The sequence below is a fragment of the Rhipicephalus microplus genome, chromosome 1 (genome assembly GCF_043290135.1).
Source record: "Rhipicephalus microplus isolate Deutch F79 chromosome 1, USDA_Rmic, whole genome shotgun sequence".
In the NCBI taxonomy this organism is placed as follows: Eukaryota; Metazoa; Arthropoda; class Arachnida; order Ixodida; family Ixodidae; genus Rhipicephalus; species Rhipicephalus microplus.
Window position 1 is genome coordinate 90,127,287 of NC_134700.1, and position 26,888 is coordinate 90,154,174.

Below are 26,888 nucleotides of genomic sequence, written 5' to 3' on the forward strand. Positions count from 1 at the left end.
GTGGATGTTCTTTTATATGTGCTAGGCATCTCATCTAACCATATAATGTCCTCTATTTGTAATGACATTGAGACGCGTAGGGCTATGACGGGCGTCATTTTAGCTTTGTCGAATTCAAACTTCTTCGCATTCACAGACTACTGATATTTTCCACGTTTATGTAGCCTAACTGTATTCAAGCCGTTATAGCCAACAACCCTAGCAATTTTTTTCTCTACATAACCGAGCACGCCCTACAAGCAACGAGGCACGTCTTCGAATCGAACATGCTCGGGTAATTACGATCATACCTGCACCAGGCTTCGTCCATAACTTCGCGAGCAGCTGTTCTGGTCTGTGTGATTAAACTTTTGTTATTTTTTATTACCACGCTTTCCGAACAGGAAAAATAGATATAGATTGAAAACCGTTGTCATATGCAGTGTAATATCTCTACCGCGTTTTTCAAAGTCTTTGCTCACGCGCATCCATTTCTCCTCGCCGCGATCAGCCATTTAGTGCTAAGCGCTGAGCAAGCCACTCCCGTCGGTTCGCAAATTCCTTCATTCCACGTGGAATGACTGGCCATTGTACTTAGACACCGAAACTAACATAAACTAGTGTCAAGAGATGTTACGCACTGGCAGATGTTCACATACGGCGTTTTCTATACTGTTTTTATGATTTCTTTTGGGTGATTTTTCGACTCACTCATAATTGCTCGTTTTCCCCTCTGAATTTGCTTCCTTTCTTTCTTTGTTTTAGCGGACGACGTTGTGTTCTCAGTAACAACTACTTCATGGTCAGTTCTTCTTGACGTGCGTGTATTTTAACACATTTTTATTTTTGTATATTTTATTGGTCTTCTGTAACTGTTGTCATTTTAAATTATTTTCATTGGTTCGCTGTTCGAGCTATCGCTGATAACTTAGCCGTACTACAAGTTATTGTTTTCCAGTTGTTTCCAGTTTATTGTACATGATGTTTGTATTGACCTTTTTGTCCCATAATACTCCCCTAAAGGGTATTTATGGGTACTCATGAAGTCATTCGCATGATGCATATACTTCAGCGCTGCACAGTGTGTCGAAGGGAGGCCTACTCACCTGTGCAGAAGCCGATGGTGAAGAACAGGTACGTGACGTTCGGAGCCACTACGCTGACGACGAGCCCAAGGGTGGCGAGAAGCGAGCCCGCGATGGTCACCGCCCGGCAGCCGTACTTGGTCGTCAGGCCGCTCGCCACGGGACCTGCGATGTGGCGCATTCGCTGAATATAGGCCCCCACTCCGGACAAACGAAACAAACAAAAATAAGAGAGATGGGGAGTCAAAGGTGCGGTAACTGAGCTTTTAATTGGGAAATGAGGTTGGTCACGTTCATATGACTTATTTGTGAGAGTTCGTAGTGTTGCTTCTCTCCCTGTCACCGAGCGCCGAAAAGAGTGTGAAGTCAGTAACTTGTCACGTCCGGCTATCGCAGATTACCTAAAACTTTTTAAATTTTTTCACCAAGCACTTTTTTTTTTGGGGGGGGGGGGACTTCATTCCAAAGCAAAAGACGTCGCATAGTTCTAAGATGATGCATCGATTCGTGCACCTTAACAAAACTAAATTAACATGATGCGGGAAATTCGCACGACTTACGTAATACCTTTACACAATCTTTACTCTATATACATATCGTTTTGAAACTACCCCTTACACAGTTTCCTTTCGCTGTGAATCCATCTTCATCGAAGATTGGTCACGGACTCGTGGGGCGCACGTTGTCTAAAGTATAAGTATTAATGACACAACAACGCTGCTTTTCAGGAGCTATGACTATAGGTTTTTTCGTCTTAGCCAAGCTAACAAAACTTTACCTTTACAAGTATTCTTGACCATTCGTTGCTCGGCTTCTCCAAGAATATTCACAGCATCGATATCTTATATAAACATGATTAACGCAAGGCGTATTTCGGAATATGGGTCCTGAGTTCATAAACATAATATTCTTGCGACAGTATGCCGTTCGTAAAAACAAACGTCGTATGCAATAGCCACAGTCAACATACTTAGGGGAAGGCCGTCCTAAGACAATATTGTGGGCTTGTAAAGCACGCTTCTTCATCACCTGTACAAAACCATCATCACCTAGTGTTCTTCAACTTCATCGTTAGAGGATATGGCTCTTGAGTCGGTTCTGTGCCTTGGAGGTGACTGTTTTTTGGCCACATCTTCCAGGCCTAATAAAGGCGTGTAAAGGACTTTGTCGCGAGTGGTGGAGGTGCTGGGACCCAAGTACCGTTGCTGACATTGAAGCTATGTGCCAGCACCTGGACGAGCTCGAATCCGCATGGCTGCAGCTGGACAACTCTCCTGCAGCCATCCCCGACAACCCTACTGCCGACCCCTTGTTACGAGCCATGATCCGCACCACAATACGAGAGGAACTGCAGTCACTTGGTTTTCGAGCGCGTCAGTTTCCTTCTGAAACCTTCAGTACAAATTTACGGGACGTCGTCAAGGAGGAATTGGCGGCTATGACTGGTAATGCGTACACAGACTCTCACGTCTCTAAAGCCCCACTGACTTCCGCGCAAGTCATCACAGTTACTCCAACCTTCGTTCCACCGATACCGCCGACGACGACCCCAGCCCATCTGGTGTCTCTGGCGCCCAGCACGAAAAACCAGCCTTACTGTGCACGACCGGCGCCAGCACACCTGGATTCCATAGTCCCCCGCCCAAACAACCAACCCTACTATCAATCATGGCGCCCGACGAGACCTACATTCTACTTTGCGGATATCGTGGACACGTCACACGTGTCGTCGCAAGCGTCAGCGATACGAGCGTCGTGGGTTTGACACTTACAAACGAAATGACTATGCCACAGCAACCAGTTTTCAGCAGCGTCCTTGCGCTACGTTTCACGGTCGCTCTTCTTCGCCATCAGAAACTCCTGAAATGGCTCTTCGCTACCGGGGTTCCAGGCATCGCTCGTCGTCCCTTCTCCGTCACTCAATGTCACCACTTCGGCCAGCCTCTCATTTCGCTGACCGTCGCCCGGAAAACTAAATTACGCAACTTCCGGGTAAGGGGGGGGGGGCAGCTGCATTTAGCGAAGTAGAAAAGGTTCCTCCAGAACATCCTCGTAATATGATATCTGTTTCGCTGAAAGGCATAGAAGTGGAAGCATTAAAAGACACTAGTGCTAGTTTTCAGTCATTCAAAGAAATTTGTGTGCCCTTCTCCGCAAAGTTACTACGCCCTACGATGGACCTACGTTGCTCGCTGCTGAAGGGGACGCCATCCGTCCTCCCACCTTGTGCACTGTTCGTGTCTACATTGATGGAATTCTCAATTATGTGCGATTTTCAGTGCATAGTTTGTGTACTATACAGCTAATATTAGGATGGGACTTTCCTTCAACGGTGTCCACGTCCATCTGCTGCCAGCAATGCGTCCTACACATGAACGATACCGCCTATTCGCTTCACGCAGATGACGCACCACTTCGTTTTTATGCTGCAGAAGACACATAGCTACCTCTGCACACTCAGCGAATTGTTACACTTCTGTCTGATATCATTGACTGCGGTGATGTGCTCGTACAACCCTCCATACGCTGTGTCACCAAAAAAATAGCCTTCGCATCAGGTCTAATATGTTTCGACGATGGCTTCGCATTGCTTTGCGCAACAAACCAGACGCCCGAAAAAATGCTGGTTCTGAAGGGCTTAACGTTGGCTTGCGTCACTACACCGGAGCCTTTCTCTGTAGTAACTTTTCAAGACGCTTCCCGTGAAGATCCCCCTGTAGAAAGTTTCCCATCCACCTCCACCCTCAAAACTACCATCAGCTCTGACCTGACTCCTTCGCAGACCCAACAACTGTTTGCCTTGCTTACTAAGCACGAAGTTTTGTTTGACGTCCGTTCACCCGTATTGGGACAGACGTGCGTAACCCCTCATCGCATCGAGAGTGAGGGTACGTCCGTCGTTCGTCGTCGGCCATATCGCGTATCAGTAGCTGAGCCGAAGGTTATTGAACAAAACGTTGACGACATGTTGAGACGGAACATAATACGCCCCTCTGCTAGCTCTTGATATTCATCTGTCCTCTTAGTTCGAAAAAAAGACGGTTCTGTGCCCTTCTGCATTTTTACCGGGCGCTAAGCATGATCACGCGCAAGGATGTATACCCGATGCCACGTATAGATGACGCCTTGGATTCACTACAGGGAGCTCAATACTTCTCGAGCCTCGATCTACGTTCGGAATAGTGGCAGATACCGACGCATGAGGGCGATAAAGAAAAGACGGCATTTTCGACACCAGACGGACTTTACGAGTTAGAAATGGCGAAGCACTGGTTCAGATGTGAGGGCGTTTTTCATATGGCTAAACGCTGATTCGCAGGCAGGAATCCACTCAAAGGAAACACCTGAACCAAGTAATTTGTGCCAAGGTGCGGCTACCAAGGCAAAGTCTCGTATGAATCGGCGCAAGTATGAAGCCAGGCTAAGAAAACTGCGTAAGTCCTTGGTCCTTTCAGGGCGATGAAAATGAAGAACGGCCGATATTTTATCGGGATCAGGACTAATGCCATCATTACTCACAATGTGGACTAAGACCTTAATTTTCTTGCTGGCAAAACGACACTTTTTTTAGTTCAGCTGAAGGTCAGCCGTACCCAGGCACATGAGGACTTCATCTAAACGGTGTAAGTGTTGAGAGAAGGTTGACGAGAAAACAATGATGTCTTCCAAATAGCACGGGCAAGTTTTCCACTTCAGGCCACGTAATATTTCTAAGGATTGAAAGGTTTTGCGAAGTCAGGCCCTGTTTTTCAGTCATGCCGAATCTAAAAGAAAATAACTCACGTGCTCGAACTTCGTAATAATATAAACAACGAAAGATCAACATGACCCGTTTATTTTGAGGGGGTGGAATAAACTCGCCGTCATGGTCTGCTCCCAAAAACATCAACACAACTTGGATCATGCTTTTCGCAAGTTTTAGAGAGTTGGAACTGTTGGCTTCACTATTTACAGGAAACGGACTCGTCAGAACAGGCAATAAACGTTTTTTTTTTTTTTTCGAAAAGGAGTCCACGAAAATCAGCCACATAAACTGATTTATTCACTAAGCATTAAAGCGGATCGTCTAAATCAATATATTATTTATGCTTACCATTAGAGCGTGCCATTATTCTGTTCGTATCATGTCATTACATTTCACGTTGATTGCTCAAACATAAAATTTCGCTGCAAAAATCTTCACAAAGTAAAAAAAACAAAAAAAACAAAGCCATGAATATGCAATAGCTGCCTGTTTTCAGGTAAAACAAACGCTGATGTTTGCGCTTCAGTGATTATTTTTTAATTTTGAGCAAGACAGAATGTCTTGACTTGCCTTTGGTTATGTGACGTAATAAACCACAGCTATATTACGTGCACCTTACCGTGCATATCTTCCTAGAGTACACCTGATTGTGGATGAGTTTCCTGATAAATATTATGTCCTCATCAATGGTGAGCTGTTTTCGTGCTTTCGTGTATGCCACTGTTTCATAACAGAATCTATGTGCTGCGCCTAACTGCACTCGTTAACTCCTCTCAAGATTGCTTTCATTACGTGCCGCCGAGCCTTGCATTACTCGAAAACCTGAACGACCTCAATGTATCCCTTACGTCCAGCGCGCTTCACTTATATGAATCAAATGTGGTTCATTTATAAGCACCAGGCTCATGATTAAAAAGGTCAATAATAATCTTAGGGAAACCGTTTGGGTGGAAAAAGTCGTCGAGCTCCGGCAGACGAAAAGGAGCAGGAGTAGTCCACTTTCCCTGTAAGTGCAACGTGCCCTAGGTTCGATGCGAGGCCATGGCTACAAAGCACACTTTACAGGGATGAAAAAATAGAAAAGAGAAAAGAAACCCGCATACTCTACAGGACCGGCCCGACACCTTTTGCACTATACCGGCGGGTGTGTTAAGAAGAGGCGACAAGGCAGGGTGGCCCTCACAACCTTTCCCATATACAAGGCAATACCAGTTCATTAGTGCTTTTGTTTCAGTGCTGTACTACATATACAACAAATTCAGCGTATAAAAGAAACTGACGATATGTGACGCTGCCCTAAGTAGCGGCAAAAATCCCTTGATCCACCTGCCAAGACGTTATTAACTGGATCGAGTGAGTCCTTCTCTTCAAAGATATCCATATACAACTTACTGTAAAGAACTCCAATAGGTTACAAATTTTTGTGTCTTACGTGCACATGATTTTTGGTATGTGCGTACTTTGTGTTAAATCTCCCAGATACCAGCGCGATAAGTCTGTTTTCGCGGAGTGTCTTGGACAATTCATCAGCCGACTTCCTTTGTTGCAAAGTTTCTTTTCCCATCAGTCTAGGAGAAGATATCCTTACGCCTGTTCAACACGCTCTCTATTTGATGCCTCTTTATCTCATTCCGGTTTTCTGACTAGCGGAAAAACGGGAACGATGGTTCAGATTTCTGGAGCGCTCATGTAAACGCCGACTCGTGTCGTTGCGCTGCTCGTGTCAGTGAGCTTGGCTGTTTATCAGCAGGGCCCAGTAAGAAGAAGACCGATGACCACGGCAGTGCGTGCTTACAAGCAACGTCTTGTGACTGTGAAAGAAAAGCAATGACTGGGAAACTTGTTTCGTGCCTCATGAACGGCGCGTAACGCTGGAGTGTTTCTCAAGAGACACGCAAAACAACACGCGATGTGTACTTAGAGGAACCGTGCGAGGGCTTCGACTCCACGCCGCCAAGGTCTGCGTTGTCACTTGGGCTCGATGCCAGAGGGCAAAAAATTGCGCGCGGCCGCTGCTTTGCACTCGCTCGTAACGATATCTAGAAAAGTATACATGAATCGGAACGTTTCGTGAAATCGCGGAAGGTCGAGCAGATATTGCAGCTTGTGTTTTTTTTTAGACCACGCCGGGCGATCGTGATATTCTCTCTGTGTGCATCTAAACCGACACATGCCAGCGAAAACAATCTCATTCGGTCTGTGCAGCTATTCCAACCATTCGCTGCCCGTCAACGCGACTTGAGCATTACTCAGCCATTTCCCATACCATGACCCCTTCCCAATGCCCCCACAAACAGCTGACCATGGCTACGATACATTGATTACGAAACATTGATTGAATACAGCTTGCATTCTTAAAAATTATCTCTGATGCCTCTTTCTTTTCGCTTATACAGGCGTAAGATATAAAGTTTCATATCGGCCGAGCAGTGTAATATATACTTAACAGTTACGCGGTTGCCTCGTCTACTCGTGCTGCGTAAGAATAGATGGTATTCATCAAAGATGACACCGCAGCTTGTCAGGGTCGAGTTTTCCACATTTAACGATTCTTGGCTCCAAACACGAATTAGGCGGGCTCGATCCTGGTTCAAGTTAAAAAGGCCTGGCTGTTCGAAATCCCGGAGCCGTCCATTCTGACGTGCCTCATAATGATGTCGTGGTTTTGGGGCGCCTAACGCCAGATAATAATAATATTATTATTATTATTATTATTATTATTATTATTATTATTATTATTATTATTATTATTATTATTATTATTATTATTATTATTATTATTATTATTATTATTAATCATTATAATATTACTAATAAACATTTAACACTTGGAAAGTCAGCCCCTACTCACAGGCAATAAAATATGTTTTAACGCGGTAACTGCACGTTATAGCAGGCTTACATCAATAGAAATGTTGGACATTTGTGAGTGCGACTGTAACGTTAATGTCATCCACATTTCCGAGATCGACGTGAAAATTCCTGAATGCGCCGTAAACCTGCTTAAACTCGTAAATATCACTTAGATTCATTTAAGGGTGAAATCAGTTCATTGTTTACCAAGCGACAAGTTGGACCTGACCGATCTTACTTGAAGAAAGAAAGGAAAGAGCGGGTGGGCATTTAGAAAACGCGATGCATTTTTGTAGTCAGCGAATCACCTACGAAATTCACCAAACACTAGAGAATAGTGATCATATCCGGAAACATTAATTTTACATGTAACGCTAATACCACTGCGTCAAAAAAACTGTAATTTGAGCTGTGAAAGTGCTCTTTTGGTGGCATAGAAACACTGCAATAGCACAATTTTACACTTGTTACAAGCACTACTACAGTAGTGATTCACTGCCGTCTACATTGACGGTACCTTTTTATTCGCGGACTGACATGCAATAATTGTCGGAGTTTAACATCCGAAAACCACGATATCGTGAGAGACGCCGTAGTGAATGCCTCCGGGAATTTCGGCCACCTGAAATTCTTCAACGTGCACGTAAATCTACTACACGGGCTTCGACAACTCCCGGCTTCATCGACCATGCGGCCGCCTTCGCCGGGATTCCATCCCGCGACCTCCGGGTCCGCACTCGAACATTAGAACTATACTGCGGCGGGTTCGCGTGCTGACAGAGTTGTTGAGGCGTTTAAAACAGACTAAAGCAAAAAAAATTTGTCCTGTTACAATATCACCACGGTTACCACAAGACGAATACAATAATATTATGAGTTAAACGTCCAAATACCACGATATGATCATGAGACCATAGTGGAGGGCTCCAAAAATTTCGAGCGTCTGGTAGTCTGTAAGGTGCACTGACGTAGCACAACACGTGGACCTCTACCATTCTGCCTCGCCCCAAATGCGACTGCCGGCCCGGGGATCGCAGCCGAGCCATGAGAAGATTGGTAAGTGAGAAAGCACGCAAAAAGAGAATACGGGTGTTGGCACCACCTAGAATTTTTCGCACTGGTTATCATAACGTAATAAATCTTCACGCCACATGTTAGCACCTACGTTGGTCTTAATGGGTCATAATTACCTATATCGTTTTCTGAGAAAACCATAAACTTTAAAAAACTGACTTTCAGCGATTTTCGTTGGGCTAATGGCTTCAGAGTCCGAAACTTTTACTTAGAAATCTCTGGCATCACGCACGAATATTTCGGCGCGACATGTAAAATTAGAGCTTCAATCTCAATTTTATCTTTTATTAAGACTCTTATGACAATAAAGGCAACGACAGAGGTGCTCTCGCAGTGCATTTCAACCAACTGACCGTCTCACTTCAGTGTCCCTAAAGTGCAAATGATGTCGCCTGTTCACATGAAGGAGAGATGGCGCGAACAACGTCTATATGCAGTCTAATATACTGCATATACGGCACAGATAGCCTTTTCTTTTCGATTTGAATTCTCGTTTCGAACAATAGGTCGCAGTAGGCGGGTGAGAACTCACCGATGCAGAACGTGGTGCCGACCATGATGGAGGCGATCCAGGCCGTCTTGCCCTTGGACTCTTGGAACTGTTTGAGGAACTCCAGGTAGAAGATGCCGAACGTGTACGTGACCCCGTCGGCGATCACGTGGATCATGAAGGACGAAAAGACGACCACCCAGCCCCATCCACCGTCTGGGGGCGGCGCGAGCGCGGTGGCCGACAGGTGTTGCTGGGTGCTGCCCATCCCGCTGGCCGTGGTTGTCGGTGGCGTCGAGGCCACCACTCCGTTGGCCGCCGTCCTAGACTCCGGACCCCGACCGTTGGTGCTCTTCCGCTCGCCCATGTCTCGTTGTGTTACTGAAGGCAATCTAGATGTCCCGGCCTTCTTTCCGTCACACCGTTAAGAACGCCTTCGGCAAATCGTGGGCGCTTTGTTACCGCCACAATACCATCAATGTTAGCCGAGGTTCAGTCTTTATGAGCTGAGCTGCGTTTCTGCGTGTCTTTACAGTTCAAGACTGAGCTCGAGACACGCTCCTAACGCGGAAGGTTGAGCTGTTTCGCTTCCCTGACAGTTCCCGCTATGTACATAAGGCTTGAGTCTGCCTCCCGGAAGTCGGTCAGCGGTGTAACCCTTTTCTTGAGCACGCAGTCTAGTCTCCTCCTGTTTTCCCTAAGGCGTTTGAGCGGTCCCTTGCGCACCCACAACGTGCTACCAACGTTGCTCGTAGAGCACCTCAACAAAGAGCGGAAATCGGCGATGGAAGCTCGGCCACTGACGCATCGATGACGGGTCGTGCACAATGTTGTTTCGTTTTGCTTATTTTTTTCTTTCCGCCTCTCGCAAAGGCTCAGCGATGACTCGCCTGCTTGTGTCCTACGTGCTATGGTTGAGTAATATGCACGCGTCGTCACTGTATCTTGACGGGCGTCGTAGCTTCCTTTCGCCGTTTGGCTTCTGGTAATTGCCCGGAAGTATGGCTCCGCCTCGCTGTTCACTTCATCTCACGGCCTCCGTGCCTGCTTGCTTGCTGCCTGGAAAAATTGTAGATGAAAGAAGAACAAGGTCAATCAAATGAAGCCTATCGCAGGCAATGAAATATGTGCGCAATATTTTGTCTAAGCTTCCGTACAAGTCATACAACCCTGAATAACATAGTAATGGGAAACATACACATATAAAAAGTAATATTAGTACACGTAGGACGACGAGTAGCAGCAGAGGTACCTATATTCATGTTTGTATTTGACTACTCGAGATGTAATAAGGGCGTACCTAGAATTATTTTCAATCAGGTAAGGTAGGAAAGAAGATGGTGTAACCATACTTATTGTGTGTTTTCGTACGCACGTGTTTGTGTGAGTGCGTGTTTGAAAGCGGGGTATCGTGTGTTTCCATATTCTAAACTCCCCCCCCCCCCCGCCTTGGCTGCGCCAGCAAAAGCTAATGCTCGAAAAATTGTGCATTCACGCCACATCAGCACAATGGCGAGTAGAACTCGGTTAACACTCGAAATCTGAACATTTGGATCGATCAGGAGAAGCCAAATCCTGTGCTATTAGTCTTCAGTTTTCTTTTTTTTTTTTTAATTTGCGTACCTCGACAGAGACGCCCTTACTTAATCCTGTTCGCAGAACGAAAAAAGTAGAATTTTAGAGCATCGTTTTTTTTCCCTGCTGGACGCCACAGACAAGAACACCGAGTAAATTACAGGAGCAGTTACTTGTATGACTGAAATGGTGTGGACAACGGGTGGTGTGTTGCGAAGTTTGTACAGGCTTAGTCCCCATGGGTACGCGGGCGATCTTTTCGTCCTCTTTATTTTCTCCGCATTCACACCTGAATCACTGCAAATGAAGACGTCATCTATGACTTCCTTGGTTTTATTGTCTCTTCAATCCAAGCTTGGTCTTGGACACGATGGCGTTCGGCCTATGGTAGACAGTGCACAAAAACTTGAGTGCTCCGCTTCTTATTACTAACAGCGGTCGATTCTCCGTGGTAGAAGAGAGAATAGATGGCGAGGAATAGGTGGAATAAAAGCTCTGTAAGCGTCCCTAAGAGAACCTTTCATTTCAGCCTGCGTTAAGTGGATGAAGCGAGAGAAGCTGGCAGTTACGGCCGACCCCAGCTCGCCGGCTCTCTCGAGTTCTATACACTCAAACCTGGCCTTAATGGAAAGCCCACTTAGTTGAATCTCATGAAGTATATTCCCTATCTCCGGCCCTGCTGGCCTTTCGCCTTCATTAATTACGCTACCCAGCCAGCAGAAGAAGAAACACGCGTTAGGGGGAAATTAAAAACCGGCGTCAAAACACGCGCGAACCTGTCTTGTAAAAAACTATATGAAATTTTAAGAAACAGGACTTCGGAGTTCAACAAAAAATATTATTCTCTAAATAAATCAGGGACCGATGGTTTATTTGGAAAGCTCCATCTATCATGCCGTGCAATCTGACCGAGGGAACATCGAAACCGCAGGTGGCGGCAAATGGCCGTATTAATCGAGTTATCTAAGCAAGCTAAAGTTGAAGGGTAAGAACATCAAACCACCGACGAAGTTCAGCAAAAATCAATAGGGCGGATGAAGTCTTCCAAAGTTACAACGACATTGAGGATTTGCGAAAAAGAGGTTTGCTTATCAATTATCACTTATTATCTGGCGTCTGCCTGCCCGTGAGTTGCCCTCTAATGTAGGAAAAAGCAAGGCATAGGCTTGTTCATTGCGCGTTCATTATTTCTTTTTCATTTCAGAGTCTCTTGTAAGTACATGAAAATACACAACACTGGTTATACATGCATTGCCAATTAAAAGTTTGGGGTCTAAATAAATATACATTTCAAGAAATAAATTGCTTTAAAGAAGCAGATATTGTATAAGTACACTTCAATAAAGAAAAAGAGAAAGTGTTGAACAATACTTAAAAAAACACATTTACCATAAAGCAATTGCAGTGCCATGCAACATGATACAGCATGCAACGTATTATTTTATTTTATTTATTTATTTTCCAAATACTGTTAGCCTTTCGGCTGTCACAGGGGTGGGACATACTAAGAATGACAAACATCAATACATTCAAATCATACGGCAATTTACACAGCAATACTTGAACTTGGAAATGTAACATGACATACATTGGAAACACCGGAATCGAGGCTGAAGAAAAAACAGTGCAGTCGTAGTAAGCATACAAATAAATTGCAATAAATTAACATAGTAGACCATGCTTACAGAAAAATATCTTTGAGCCCTTCTTGAAATTTTTCCAGTGAATCACAATGAACCAGTGGTAATGGCAAAGCATTCCACTGACGAATTGTTTTTGGAAAAAATGAATTCGCATATACATTGACACGCTGTTGTGGCACTTCGCATGTGTAATCTTTTACACTTCTTAGGTTTCTTCTGCGGCGTGGCGTTAAGTATTCTGTTGTGTTTATTTTTCATTTATTTTTTGAGAATAAAAACAAGAACTTCATCCTTGCCAATTGCCGTCATTCAGCTAAAGTGGGCAGCTGAAGAGAGCGTAGCATTTCTGTTACTGACTCAGTCGAGGAGTACTTTGAAAGAATAAACCTGGCTGCTCGCCTTTGTACTCTTTCTAGCATATTAATGAGGCCGATTTCAGAGGGATCCCACACAATGGTGGCATATTCCAATGTTGGCCAAATGTACGTAAGATATGCTGCTAGCTTAACGGGAGTCGTAGCAAGTCTTCATTTTCTTCGCAAGTACCATAGTTTTCTCTCCGCCACCGCACATATGTTTTCCAAATGGGTCCTCCAATTTAGATTACTGGATATTGTTACACCTAAATATTTTATTTCATTGACGGTAGACAGGCGGGTAGAACATAGAGTGTAATTGGAATAGAATACACGCTTACTTTTGTTTGTGACGCGCAAAGCAACTGTTTTAGTTTGATTTATTTCCATTTTAGATTTAATGCACCAATTACTGACAGCATCAAGAATATCATTAAACTTTTTAGGTCAGCTTCACTGTGTATTTCTTTATAAATTAGGCAGTCGTATGCAAAAAGTCGCATTGTAGTACTTCTATGTGTGCCGCATGAAATGTCATTTATGTAAGTTAAGAATAATATCAGTCCTAGAACTGAACCTTGTGGTACCCCTGAGGTAACGCTTGATAACTCCGATTTGAAGCCGTTTATTTCTACATATTGTGTTCTTCCTGTCAGGTACGCACTTATCCACTGTATTATGTTATAATTTATGCCTTGGTGTGCTAACTTATTAACTCCCTGTGAGGAACCTTGTCAAAGGCTTTGGAGAAGTCGAGACATATTGCGTCAATTTGAACACTATTATTTAAGGCACGCGTGAAGTCATCGACTGTTTCTATTAATTGGGTTACAGTGGATAAATTCTGCCGAAAATTATGCTGACCAGGAAAAAATGTTTTTGTGCCCTCAAGGTACGTATACATAGCTTCGGATATAATATGCTCTAAAAGCTTGCAGCATAAACAGGTGAGGGAAATTGGACGGTAATTTTTCACCTTTTGTTGGTCTCCACCCTTATCCGTTGGCACGACCTTCGCCACAAGCCAGTCGTCTGGGACACGCTTTTGCTCTATTGAGGCATTATATATTATGTATAAATAGTGCGCAACCCATTCCGCATACCTTCGCCGTAAATTATTTGGTATGCCATCATCTGGTCCGATCGACTTTTTCACGTTCATGTTCAGTAATAATGATACGATGCCTTCATAAGTGATCTGAACGTCAGGCATAACTGACAACTCAGAAGGAAGTGGCGTGGACGCATCACCATTATCGGGACAAGCAGTAAACCCTGACTGGAAAAATCTGTTGTGTAGGTAAGTGATGGAAGAGCAGTCTGTCACCAATTCATCATTGACAACAAGAGGATGCACGCGTCTTGAGTGGTCTTCCTTCTGAGACAAGTGACTCTTCCTTCTGACATGTGCTCTACATAGAAAAATGGTTGAATGGTTCGATTTCGCACGGTTAAAGTTTGCAGTGTGCTATCTCAGAGGCACACCTGTGCTGCCCTTTGCGTCGCTGCCTTGTGTGTCTGAGCAACGCGCTGCGATTTTCTACTTACAGAGCTACTCACGCTTCATTCCCGCGGCAGGCTAACTGAAGCGCACAAAAGTTATTTTCACGAATGCAAAAGCGTCTTTGCTGGTTGGCGTGGGGCCGACGACAGTAGCTGTATGTGGGCACGTGTGCTCCCGCGGGACATACAGCGAGCAAAGAGGTTTCGCGGGAAGCACTGCAAGCTTTCGAAACAATGTAAGCGGCGAGACGTCTATCGATCCCCGCTTTTATTATTTTCATCCCTCCCAAGCAAGACCGATTCTGTTCTGTTTTTTTTTTTTGGAAACCGCTTGCGAGTAGGTGCCACGCTCACACAAAGATGAGTTCGTCGTAAGCGCATTAAACTGGTCAACTTAGCAGTACTTCATGACGAAACTATCGTACAAGGAGCACGAAAATGACCACACATGGCTGGACTCACACCAAAGTTTAAAGAGAAATAGGACGCATATAGATTAAAATCGTTAAAAAACGAGTGATGCACTCTGAAGCGTGCGGAGTTTGCTCATCAAGATAACCCCTCGAAACAAAATCACATGACGTTAACACCTACCATCAAGTCGGTGATAATAATCACTGCGCGTTAGCAACGGGGTGTAACACTGATTGCCGCCATGCTGTTTGTTTGCATGATGGACCCTTGACGTGCGATTCCTGCACATTTCAGCGTGCAGCACTGAATTTTTCAAGATTTTATCGTTCACTTTTTTCATAAATACTGGTCTGTTATGTATCGAAACCTCAACGTTTATCATGACACGCATCATGGCATGGTACTCCAAAATAAATCTTCGCATCCGTATACTTCCTAATCGTGTGCCTAAGGCTAAGCACACGTATAATTTTGCGTTTCGGCCTCAGTGAAGTGGGGATATTGTGTATGCAGGATTTCAACCTGCACCCTTGGAAATACAACTCCCACCACTTCGCATACCACGGTGGATGACAGTCGAACAATATGTCACCTTGGAATCTTTATGGCACAATAAATATACGGATTGCAACAGTGGATGCATATTTTGAGTAAGACGTTGGTGTTGAAAGAGGGGTTGACGTACGCTTGAAAGAGGGTTTATTCGTGCGCTTGAGCTGGCAGTTATACCATGCTGAAAGAGGGGTCGACGAAAGAAGGCCTCTACCGTTCCGCTGCCACAAATCAGATGTTCGTCAAATACTTTTCGTGAGAGACATGCAGAATATGTTCGCAGGCTGGTCATTCAAAACATATAAGTTGGAAGTGGCTAACAAGATTGTGTAAGTGTGGCTGGGCGTGTTCTGTTAGAATGTTATAGTAGTTGCGACTGCGACGACGTTTGGGTCTTATGCGCAAGACTAAACCCAATCGAGTCTTCCGATGTATACAGTAGTAAAAAGCAGCTGGAAAATTTTACACCATGCACATGGAAAACATGCCATGAAATGAACTGAAGTATGATTCAGCTAAAAGAACTGGCCTGGGGACATGTGCTACCACTTGGCTCCAAAAGTGGGTGCCACATAATCACTAGAATCAGCACCGATATCTTCATCATTTGTTGCGTACTTGCTTCATACAATGCAATAGTAAAAATGTGTGTCAACAGATGAAGTATTACATAATTATAAACTTGTAGCTTTAGTAGCTGCGCAGACATGGTACTACTCTAGCAGCAATGCTTCTCTGAAGACTAGCTGGTTCATACTGAAAACTGCGCTTTCTTGTTTAGGCTTGCAAAGCAAGTCTAGATTTGAGTACTACTTAAACTTGTCAGTAATCCAGAAAGCACGCGGGCATCGACTTTCAGCGCAATCACCGCACTTTAGGGTGGATGCAAGCTTCAATATTTGTTTTCTTCTTTTCCAGCACAAACCATTGTCTGCGAACGATGAGCGCAGTGAGAGCGCGTATCCTCTCTTCCTTCCCCAGAAAAGAAGAACAAGAAAGCAGGTTAGTCACGTGGTCACTTTTCAAAGATTCAACGTAACTGCTTTATCAACCCGTGTCGTATTCAACTCACGCCATTGCAATTCCTCCCACACAGTCGCTACTTGTGAAATGAAGGGAGCAGGTAACACTGAGAAATTAGTGGTTCTACAACACTCCCTGCAGTTATGAAAAAGGAAGAAAGTAACGAGATGGTTAACTTTTATATAGGGCTAAGCACAGGCCTTCAAAATTACGAACGTTCACTTGGGAAAAAAAGTTAAAAAGAAACACAGACAATCTGCAGTTGCATAACTGCTTTTAAAACGACTCACAACAGAAGATTATAATAAAATAGAGCACGCCGTCCCCAGGGAGACCGAGGAGTAATTTTCCGTCGCAGCCGTCACGAGACTAAAACCAACATAAAAGCAAGACAAAACTGTTAACGGAAGCCAGTTGCTAACGAGAGCAAATAAAAACGTTATCGCTGCGTCAAGTTAGGCAACCGTCACTAACTGTACACCAAAAAAAGGGGGGGGGGGGGGGGGGCTTGCCGCGGGTAGGCCAAGGGTTTAATGCGTGTGCCGTGTAGCGGCGACGACGACTTCCTGGCGCTGGTCGGCGTGCTAGGCCGTCAGTGACGCGTGCGGTTGCGACAGCGTGGTCCTCCTCGGCTGCACAGAGGACGCAAAGGCGTGTGCGCTGTTGCCGGGCGCGACTCAATGCAGAGACGAGGCCCAACCAGAGGGCGGCGCTCGAGTCAGTGCCGTGCAATGCACCGAACAAGTGCCGCACAGTTGGTTGTGGTAGCGATTTCAGGCGAGGAAAGACGCTTACTTCTGCAATCTACAAAGGAGCATGCCGCAGCATCTTTGCGGGGTAAATGAAGTTGGAGAATAGAGTGCAAAATTTACACGGCCACTGATCCTACACTCTAAACCGAAATTCGGCAAAGTTGGACTAACTGCAGCCGTTAAACCAATGGACGAACGGTTCGTCCAACAGGGACTAAGTGTGTGACAATGCGTGTCTTGCGCAAACGCCCGGCAATGAAGGGACCAACGGGGAGGGCAACTGCGCCGCGATCGCCTCCTGTCGATGCTGCACTGCAATGCTCGGCGTGGTCGGCGATCATGAAAACAAGTTAAATAGGCTATATGCCACTGTGAAAGTGAAGCACTATTAAACGAATAGAAGATGTTATTAGAGGAAAGTGGTACAACACGCTGTCAGTGCACACAGCAAGTGCCCTCGCGTTTCCACCATGCCGGCACGGGCGAGCCGAAGCCAAGTGAAAGTCTCCGCAAACACGGGCAATGCCGAGAACTCACTTTAATGTGCTGAATAAGTTCGAACTACGGTGAACACTGACAATGCTAATAAAGGTAAGCTGTTTATCAGCGGTCGTGTACCCACACAGTGACCACAAGTTCAAAGCGATATATAGGAAAAGTAGGCTTCGTACGTCATCGGTATCAGGCGGGCTGCCGGTGTGAGTGCATTGCCGGCACAAGCGAAGGAAACGCCGCGTACAAGTTCACAAAAATAGTAGCTCAGGCAAACTTATGTCTTTTTATCCATGCGACAATCGTTATTAAAAATCCAACGTGTAGGTTATCGCGGATACGACTAATCGTGCGGCCAGCGGTACACAGGTTGTGCCTTACCAGCACGATGAAAGAACCGTGCCTGCGAACGGTCTCGTCGCTGTAAGTATACAGATATCTACATCACTCCGTAAGACACAGCGAACATGGGGCACTTACCTATTGTTCATTTGTGACTATAAAATAACGACGACGAAAATTCCACGCGAGCCGCATGTTGCGATCGCCGGCGGTCGTTTAGCCGTACTCGTCGTAAGCCTAGCGACGCCGTCGGCAAGCCGACACGGTATGGCATCGGCGGGGCGCCTGCGGCTGCTTCGCCGGCTTTCCCGCACAAGCGCCGCTGCTATGTTTGTGTTTGTGGACTCGTGCGCCAGCACTGCGAACGCTGGTTCGGCCGACATGATCGAATACCAGCTGATAATTCGTGTTCTCGGGCTGGAGGCATGTTGAAGATTAGATGGATCCATATTAAAAGATCGATGCGCATCGGTGCTACGAATAAGCCCATGTAAATTTTCGCGTTACGGTGTCAATATTTATTGTTTTCTTAAGCCGAGTAAAAGTCGCCCACTGGCACTAGATGGGAGGTCAAAATACTGTGCTATATATACCCGAGAGTCTGTTCTCTGTAGTACAGCGCGGGCCGTCAGTGTTTGCGGTGTTTTACTTTGAAATAATAGTGCGTATGTATGTGTGTGTGTGTGTGTGTGTGTTGCATGAATAACATACTATGATCTTCAGTGCTGATTAAATTGGAATAAACATAAAATATACTGCACAAACGCAGTGTCACCATTTCTTTTTTTGCCATTGGTCCACACGGTTCAACTGTTAGTGCCGCTGGAGCATTCTACTGGGGCCAACATTTAAACCAAGTGGAGTAAGTGCTTGGGGTAACAGTTGAGCCCTTGCAGTTACTCCCGCAGTTAGTCCAAAATTGGTTCAAAATCTGTGGCAGCGCATTTAGACCCCTAAAGGACCAATGGCATACCCCACTTTAGTCTTTTTCGGCTTAGAGTGTACGCCTAAGACTACTCGAAGACCATCGTTACTTTTAGGGGCAGAGCTCCGTAGGGTGGGGGTGGTTCCCTCGTAGTATGTTGTAGTATCCACTTCTAGTTCTGAGAGTTGCTCACTAGATGGCGTTGCGTGTATATGTCCTTGGAAATAATATCTATAGATGGTTTTGGTGGTTTTCGTATGATAAACTCATAGCATATCCACGGAGTGAATGGTGACGACTGGGGCGATGCGCCCGTCTGTCCGTCCGTCCGTCCGTCCTATGCGTGCTCTAGTGTGATAGGAGCAGACAGACAGACAGACAGACAGACAGATGGACGGCCTCACAGATGGTTCGCCCCTCTCATCATGATTCACTCCGTGGATATGCTGTGAAGTGTTTTTAGCTTTTCTTCTCAGTTACTCGCCACGGCGAGTCAATGGTTATGGTGCTCGGCTGTTGGGTCGCGGGTTCGATCCCGGCCGCGCCGGTCGCATTTAAGTGGAAGCGAAATGCTGGAGGCCCGTGTACTGACAGCGCACGTTGAACAGCGCCAGAGGGTCGAAATTTCCGGAGCCCCCCACTACCGCATGCCACTTGTCGTTTTGGAACATGTATATTAGGTATCTTTTCCTCAGTCGATGTATTGATCCTCCCTCTCCCGAAGCTTTCCGCACTCAACGTGCTCTTACAAGATCGGCACACCTTTGAGCTCGTCGTGTGACGCCACAAATTTCGTTGATTTGTGACGTCATGATAACGTCTTGTGGTGAGGTTATCTCATTGTGATTGTTTCCTGCATCACTCATGCAAGCGTTCCCGATAGTCAGTTTTTACTTTGGCAAAGGATCCGAGGCTTGCCTTTAAAATAAGGTGCCTTCTTCTCGAAACACCGACTACCTATTGCCGCATAGAGTGTAACACCAAACCGGCGCACCCCTGACACCCTTAGGAAAGCCGGGGGGTGCGTGCAGCGGCTCCGAGAATCGAACCCTAATGCACTGGGGACGATTGGTCTAATCACTTGAACAACAGCGGGTTGTACAGCTGGTTGCAGAGAGTGTGAATGTTGGGTGACGAAGAAGAAATGGTCTGTGATCTGTTTCACCTCAATATTTTTACCCATTTAGCCTACATAGAGTGGCGTACTTTGCTTTCAAAAAGGTATTTGTCAGTTGAAAGAGTCAGTCAATTAATAATATGCAGCCTGCTTGAGTGGAGCAGTTTGCGCGATTCCATTATTTATTGCACTAAAGACTCAGTTTATTAAAATTGTTAATAAAAATTCAAGCTTACGAGATACAAAAACTGTGCTGTCAGGGGCCAGGCAAGCTGCACACTATAGGTGAAATAAACTTTTTTCATATTTTTTGTTTCGTGAAACTGCAGCTTTCCTAATAAAAAAGGCAACGTAAATAATCCAACATCTACATCGTAAATGTCACTATGAACCATTTCTCATTCTATGCAGGCAGGACTATCACAATGTGACACAGTATTTTAGAATACCCCAACTGTCCCTCTAAACATATAGGTAAACTAATTAATAAACAGCCTGATTATACTATGCCATCAAGCACTGGCCCTGAAAAATAAAGCTGTATCTTTCATGTATTCAAATACATAAAAAGAACATATTATTCATACGTTACAGGTTTTAAAATTGTGATTACACTTAGATTCATAACCTGCTTAGTATTAAAAATACCATAATAATAATAATAATAATAATAATAATAATAATAATAATAATAATAATAATAATAATAATAACAGTTCGTGTCATTTTTACAAGGCAGCACATAGATACGTCATTGGCCTGCCACAGCCTCATTGCGCTTGAAGGGCAGGCTGACCCTACAGACAGCTGCCGAGTGCATGACTACATTCACGGCTGCAAAGTCTCCGCAGCATAAAACTGGCGTGGCTTACGCGAGAAAGAAAGGATTAGATTGCCGGAGAAAGCCTCCATTCTTCAGTGGAATAGACGTAGTGATTATAACGATGACGCAGGCGCTGCAGCTGGTCAGAGGATGTGCTGTTACGTCACGTGCCCAGTGCACATGCCAGAACTGGAGCCGTCGCCCTCGATGCCGACGGGGAAAACTTAACCGCGGTGAGTCAACCGTGCACGCGAGGTGCATCCCCGAACGCCGACCTCGCGATAGCAGCTGTCGCGAGCAACGTCCTCACGCTCGACTACCGGGCTGACGCACTGCCCGCGTTGCCATGGCGGAAGCTGCCGCCGAGTAACGCCAGCGCCGGAACGCGACAAACCGCCGTGTTCGGACGTCCTCCACAAAGTGCTGTAGTAACAGTTAACCACTACAGCGTAATAGTGGAGGTTAAGCAAACGTTCAGCAAACGTCCGTAGCGGTCAGCGTCTTATAGTTTAGCGGGATAGCGTTTGCGTGGTTTACGTGCCCCATCTTACACCTAAACTGGGATGGTGGCGCCAGCTATCGGATTGTTAATAAGTTAAAGAACAATGAAAAGTAAAAGCATGCATGGCTGTGTCACCATGCGAAGAAATGTTAAATTTTTTAATAATAAAAAAGTAAATAAATATGAACCACTTTGACGCGAAAACATTTATGTTGCCGATTTGTTTATATCAATCGTCTGGTTAGGCCTAGGCCTAGTCACGTTCGAAATGAGAAGCTACCTCGAATATTACGCTAACTTATCCGTAATACTTGATCATTGAAGCTAACTAATGGGATTGATTTGATTTGATTGATATGTGGGGTTTAACGTCCCAAAACCACCATATGATTATGCGAGACGCCGCAGTGGAAGGCTCCGGAAATTTCGACCACCTGGGGTTCTTTAACGTGCACCCAAATCTGAGCGCACGGGAGCAAACTAAAGCGAATCGAAGCCATTTTAAACAGTCGTTTGCTGCGAACGAAGTGAATCTTTCAACAAATGCGCCAAAATCACTTCAAAGCAAGCGTCTGAAAGAAAGCGCCGCCATGTTTACGCACACTACGTACACTACGGTAACACGATAACGTTAAGTCTGAAAAATAGCGTGCGAACAGTGAACGGTACGGGTCACGTACGTTACTGCGCATGCACGCTTCCATGCAGCAAACTCAGTAACCCCCCTATCTGGCTAACCCCGGTGAACTATAACTGTCTCATGTCGGTGCGCGCTGACCTCGACTGTGCGCCGGTTTGGAAATCTGCCGAGGTGTTTCAGCTACGATGTCACGGCAGGCATGCTTTTCAGGAGTCCTTACCTGTGAAATGGGGGTCTGTGGTGCCTGTCGCGTGTTTCCATGGCCTACTATGTATATTGTTATTTATTTATTTTCTTTGTTTCCTACTGTATTGCGCAATCCTCTATCTCAACGCCTTCCAACCTCCATGCCGGGAATCGAACCTTCATTCACGTGCTGAGCAGCGCAACGCTTGAGCTGTTCCACGGCGACGGTCATGCGTTCATTTGCGGGCAACGATAACATGTGGGAACACGAAATCACAAGACATTTCAACGAACTCAGCAAAATATCCGACTGCCGTATCAGAAACGACTGTTCACCGACAAGCAAGCGCTCGAGAGAGCATCAATTTTTAAAAAACGACGCCGGTGACTGGCGCTCCTTTGAATGCCTTACTTATGTACAACTACCTTCATAGAGACTATTCCGGACAGGTTTCAGTGCCACCATATAGGGCAGTAATCTTTGTGCTTTACATCTTAAATAACGAGCAGTGTTACGATAGACGCATACGCATGAAAACGGCTGGGTTTCATCTTTTATTGATCATTACCTTTTTTTATTCTCGTCTAAATATACCAAAACTACAGAAAACATCGGCTTAACAACACAAGATGGTGGTACTCATGTATCTTAGATAAAATAGGCCATACACTAGCGGACGCCGGGATTCGCGGTCACAACTACGAAGCCAATGTGTGACTGCATTTCGTGCCGACGCGTTACCCAAACAACACTGTGTCTCCCTCTTTTCGTGGCCGCGAGCGCATCATGAGTGTAGCATGTAGTCATGTAGTTAAAAGACACGCATCTCATGTTTACCATGTTTCCACCAGTATGATACCTTCATCCTCCGTTCAAATCCCGTAATGCCGAATTTGGTATAAACGAAGCTAGCGAACCGGCCGCCAGCGCATCATGAGCGCGGCATGTAGTCATGTTGTTACATGACACGCATCTGATTATTATCATGTTTGCACCAATCAAATACCTTCGTCATCCATTATCCGTAATACCAAATTTGGCATATGTGACGCTAGCGAAACGGCCGCGAGGGCATCATGAGTGTGGTATGTAGTCATGTTGTTACATGACACGCATGTCATTATTTTCATGTTAGGGTCAGTCGTTTGTGTCCGGCATGCAATCATGTAATACCATACCAGTTTTGCAACATGCCAAATGAACGAAACCACCGCACGGGCTGCAGGACCATTAATTGTAAAACATGACATTCATGACATGTCGAGACTTTTATGCTAAGACTGGTCAAATATGCTCTTCATACAGTCATGTTATGCCATACCAAGTTTGGTGTCGATACCATTACTGAAACGACAAAATAGCTAAAGGTCGTAGGCCGCTGGATAGATAGATAGATAGATAGATAGATAGATAGATAGATAGATAGATAGATAGATAGATAGATAGATAGATAGATAGATAGATAGATAGATAGATAGATAGATAGATAGATAGATAGATAGATAGATAGATAGATGGATAGATGGATGGATGGATGGATGGATGGATGGATGGATGGATGGATGGATGGATGGATGGATGGATGGATGGATGGATGGATGGATGGATGGATGGATGGATGGATGGATGGATGGATGGATGGATGGATGGATGGATGGATGGATGGATGGATGGATGGATAGATAGATAGATAGATAGATAGATAGATAGATAGATAGATAGATAGATAGATAGATAGATAGATAGATAGATAGATAGATAGATAGATAGATAGATAGATAGATAGATAGATAGATAGATAGATAGATAGATAGATAGATAGATAGATAGATAGATACGCTTAAGGTCGCTGAAATTCACTGAGCAATGCTTCGCATTTAAAAATTTGTAACGATTTAGAGCACAGGGTGCTCTACTATGGGAGAGCTTATAGCCGTCCCGTAGGCCTCAATGTCAGAAGCCGCACTTGGAAATCTACACGTACTTAAAGCACGAAGGGGTGCTGCCAGCCAACTATTCCTGATTGAAAATGTTTGCACTGCAGTACGAAGGAACGAAGAAAGTTTTGACGGCGTGATACTAGCGACCCACAATTGCGTCTCCGGTTTAGTTTAAAAAACTAACAGGTCTCATTAAATTACGTTCTTAATTTCGACAATGTTCTTCAATCAAACGTAATGATATGTATTCTCGTGATGAACCTTGAATTAAAAGTTCTTGTATAGTGTATATTCGCAGATAAACAGCCTTTGCGGTTTGAGCGCAAACCAGCCAGCGCGACCGCCTTTTACGGGAGAAGGGCAAGCACGCCGACAAACGGTTAAACGCCAAACGGTTCGGAGTAGCGTCCAAGGTGGGTTCAGCCATTACCAAACACTATATACGCAAGCACACACACACACAAAAAGAATGCCAGATCCCACGTACAGTGTAAATCGATGATATTCGAAGCACATATGAGAAAAGTTGATATGCTACTTTTGAATAAGCACAACGTTACGAGGAGGAGATAAATCATGCCGTACATGACTTCCGTGTCATGATTATTATGTTTGGATGCGTCATTTATTTTCATCATCTATTCATGTCCCGTGATACCAAATTTAGTATATGTGGAGCTAGTGAAACGGCCGCGAGCACGCTATGAGCGTGGTACGTTGTGATTCTCTTACATGATACGCGTGTCAGGATGATCAAGTTTGCACCAGTCATATATTCCGTCATCCATTGACATCACGTACGTTACACCAAATTTGGTATATGTGGAGCTAGCAAAACGGCCGCGAGCGCATCATGAAGGGCCCAACACACACCAACGTAGCGTTGGCGGGCGCGCACGCTGGGAACAACGATGCTACGTTAGCAAAACGCGAGCACTCTAATGTCTGCCGCCAGGTGCGACAAGCGTCCGTCGGCGCGGCCCGACGGCAACCGGTGCGAAATGCGACATGCTGCATTTCGCACCGGTGTGTTACCCAGACAACACTGTGTCTCCCTCTTTTCGTGACGGAGGGACGCGGGACGCGCTGCAACGCGCATGCGTCAAAGCAACACAGCGCGGAGCGCACCTACGAGTATATGGCAGAACCGGCACCTGGCGTGGCAACGCCGGCGTGACGTGACGAAATGAACGCCGGCGAGCACGCGCACCGCGTCACGTCGAAATGTATTAGTGCCTTTACTGTGGCATGTAGTCAAGTTCTCACATGGCACGCACATCATGATTATCATGTTTGCACCAGTAACATACCTTCGTCATCCGTTCGCGTAGGGTAATACCAAATCTGGTATATGTGACGCTAGCGAAACGGCCGCGAGCGCATCAAGAGCGTGGCACGTAGCCATGTTGTTACATGACACGCATGTCATGATTTTCATGTTAGGGTCTGTCGCTTGTGTTCGCCATGCAATCTAGCCATACCATACCAGTTTTGCAACATGCTTGTCAACGAAACCACCGGAAGAGCTGCAGGATCATGAAATGTAAATCATGACATTCATGACATACATGTCATGATTTTCATGTTATGACTAGTCAAAAAGATCTTCATATAGTGATATTATGGCCTACTATGTTTGATATTTATACCCTATCGAAACGGCCACGAGAGCTAAATGTCGTAGGCAGATAGATAATGATAATAATAATAATAATAATAATAATAATAATAATAATAATATAGCATTTTAAGAGCCAAAACCACCTGATGATTATGAGGGACGGGATAGTGGAGGGCTCCGGGAGTTTCAAACATCTGATGTTCTTTAACGCGCTGCGCAACACGTTGCACACGTACGTCCAGCATTTCGCCCGGTCCTTCGAAACGCGACTGCCACGACCGGGATGGAACCCACGACCTTCAGGTAAGCAGTCAAGCCCCGTAACCGCTACTTCACACCACGGCGGGTTACAGCTAAATCATGTGTTCCATCCGATTATTAATGCGACTTTCTTTCTTTCTTTCTCTATTTCTTTCTTTCTTTGTCTCTTTCATTCTTTCTCTCTTTCTTTCTTTCTTTCTTCTTTCTTTCTTTCTTCTTTCCTTCCTTCCTTCTTTCTTCTTTTCTTTCTTCTATCTTTCTTTCTTTCTTTCTTCTTTCTTTCTTTCTTCTTTTTTTCTTTCTTTACTTCCTTTTCTCTTTTTTTATCTTTCTTTCTTTCCTTCCTTGCTTCCTTTTTTCTTTCTTTCTTTCTTCGATGTATTTCTGGTCACGTTATAGAGAAAGGTCGTGTAGTGCACGTAAAGAGCTCACACGCTTGTTTCAGTCTGTAGTGGACTTCAGTACTCCCAAAAAGTTTGCGCGCGTATGTACGACCATCGTTTTGAAAATGTATCTTATGGCGTCCAAGATTTTAAATACTGATAAGCATGCAATTTACTGTTCTGTGCCCTCCCTCGGGCCATAGACACTGTTGTATAATCAGCAGCATCCTTCTAAATCTAATAGAATGATGACTTGACCTACAAAGAAAAATGAAGAGCTTAAGATGGCCTAAATTGATTCCTATAAATGAATTTCGATTATCAAAGTAGGTAAGTACTACTAAGCATCCAAATGGAAACCTTAGTTGTAAGGAAGACTGGAAAAGTGAATGTTTCATGATACTGGGGCAGAGGTATCATTAAAGATATTACCTTTTTTTTTTCGTTTTCTTGAAGGAAAACGGAAAACGAGGTAATTACTGTCAGCCGATAATGACGACATGACTAAACTTTTTGTTGGGGAGGGGGGAAGCGAATAAAAAGAATAGTTGAAACAGACGGTCTTTGTAGAGACATGAAAAAGAGAGAGCACTTGCCGCACAGGAGCGACA

At 44.9% G+C, this 26,888-nt stretch overlaps 1 protein-coding gene across 6 annotated transcripts in view; it reads right to left on the reverse strand.

Moving 5' to 3' along the window:
- Mct1 (Monocarboxylate transporter 1) overlaps positions 1–26,888 on the reverse strand; it is a 217,333-nt gene that overhangs the window by 48,705 nt on the left and 141,740 nt on the right. For 5 of the 6 annotated variants that reach the window (XR_012889211.1, XM_075884456.1, XM_075884519.1 and 2 more), the window contains 2 exons: positions 9,269–10,285; positions 1,086–1,229 (listed from right to left, as the gene is read on the reverse strand). Coding sequence is in view for 5 of the 6 variants with exons in the window: in XM_075884456.1 (XP_075740571.1) it covers positions 1,086–1,229; positions 9,269–9,593 (469 nt within the window). In the remaining variant the exon portion in view is untranslated. Of the gene's footprint in view, positions 1–1,085; positions 1,230–9,268; positions 10,286–18,016; positions 18,236–26,888 lie in introns of those variants that run through there. The other variant, XM_075884595.1, reaches the window with a different exon arrangement.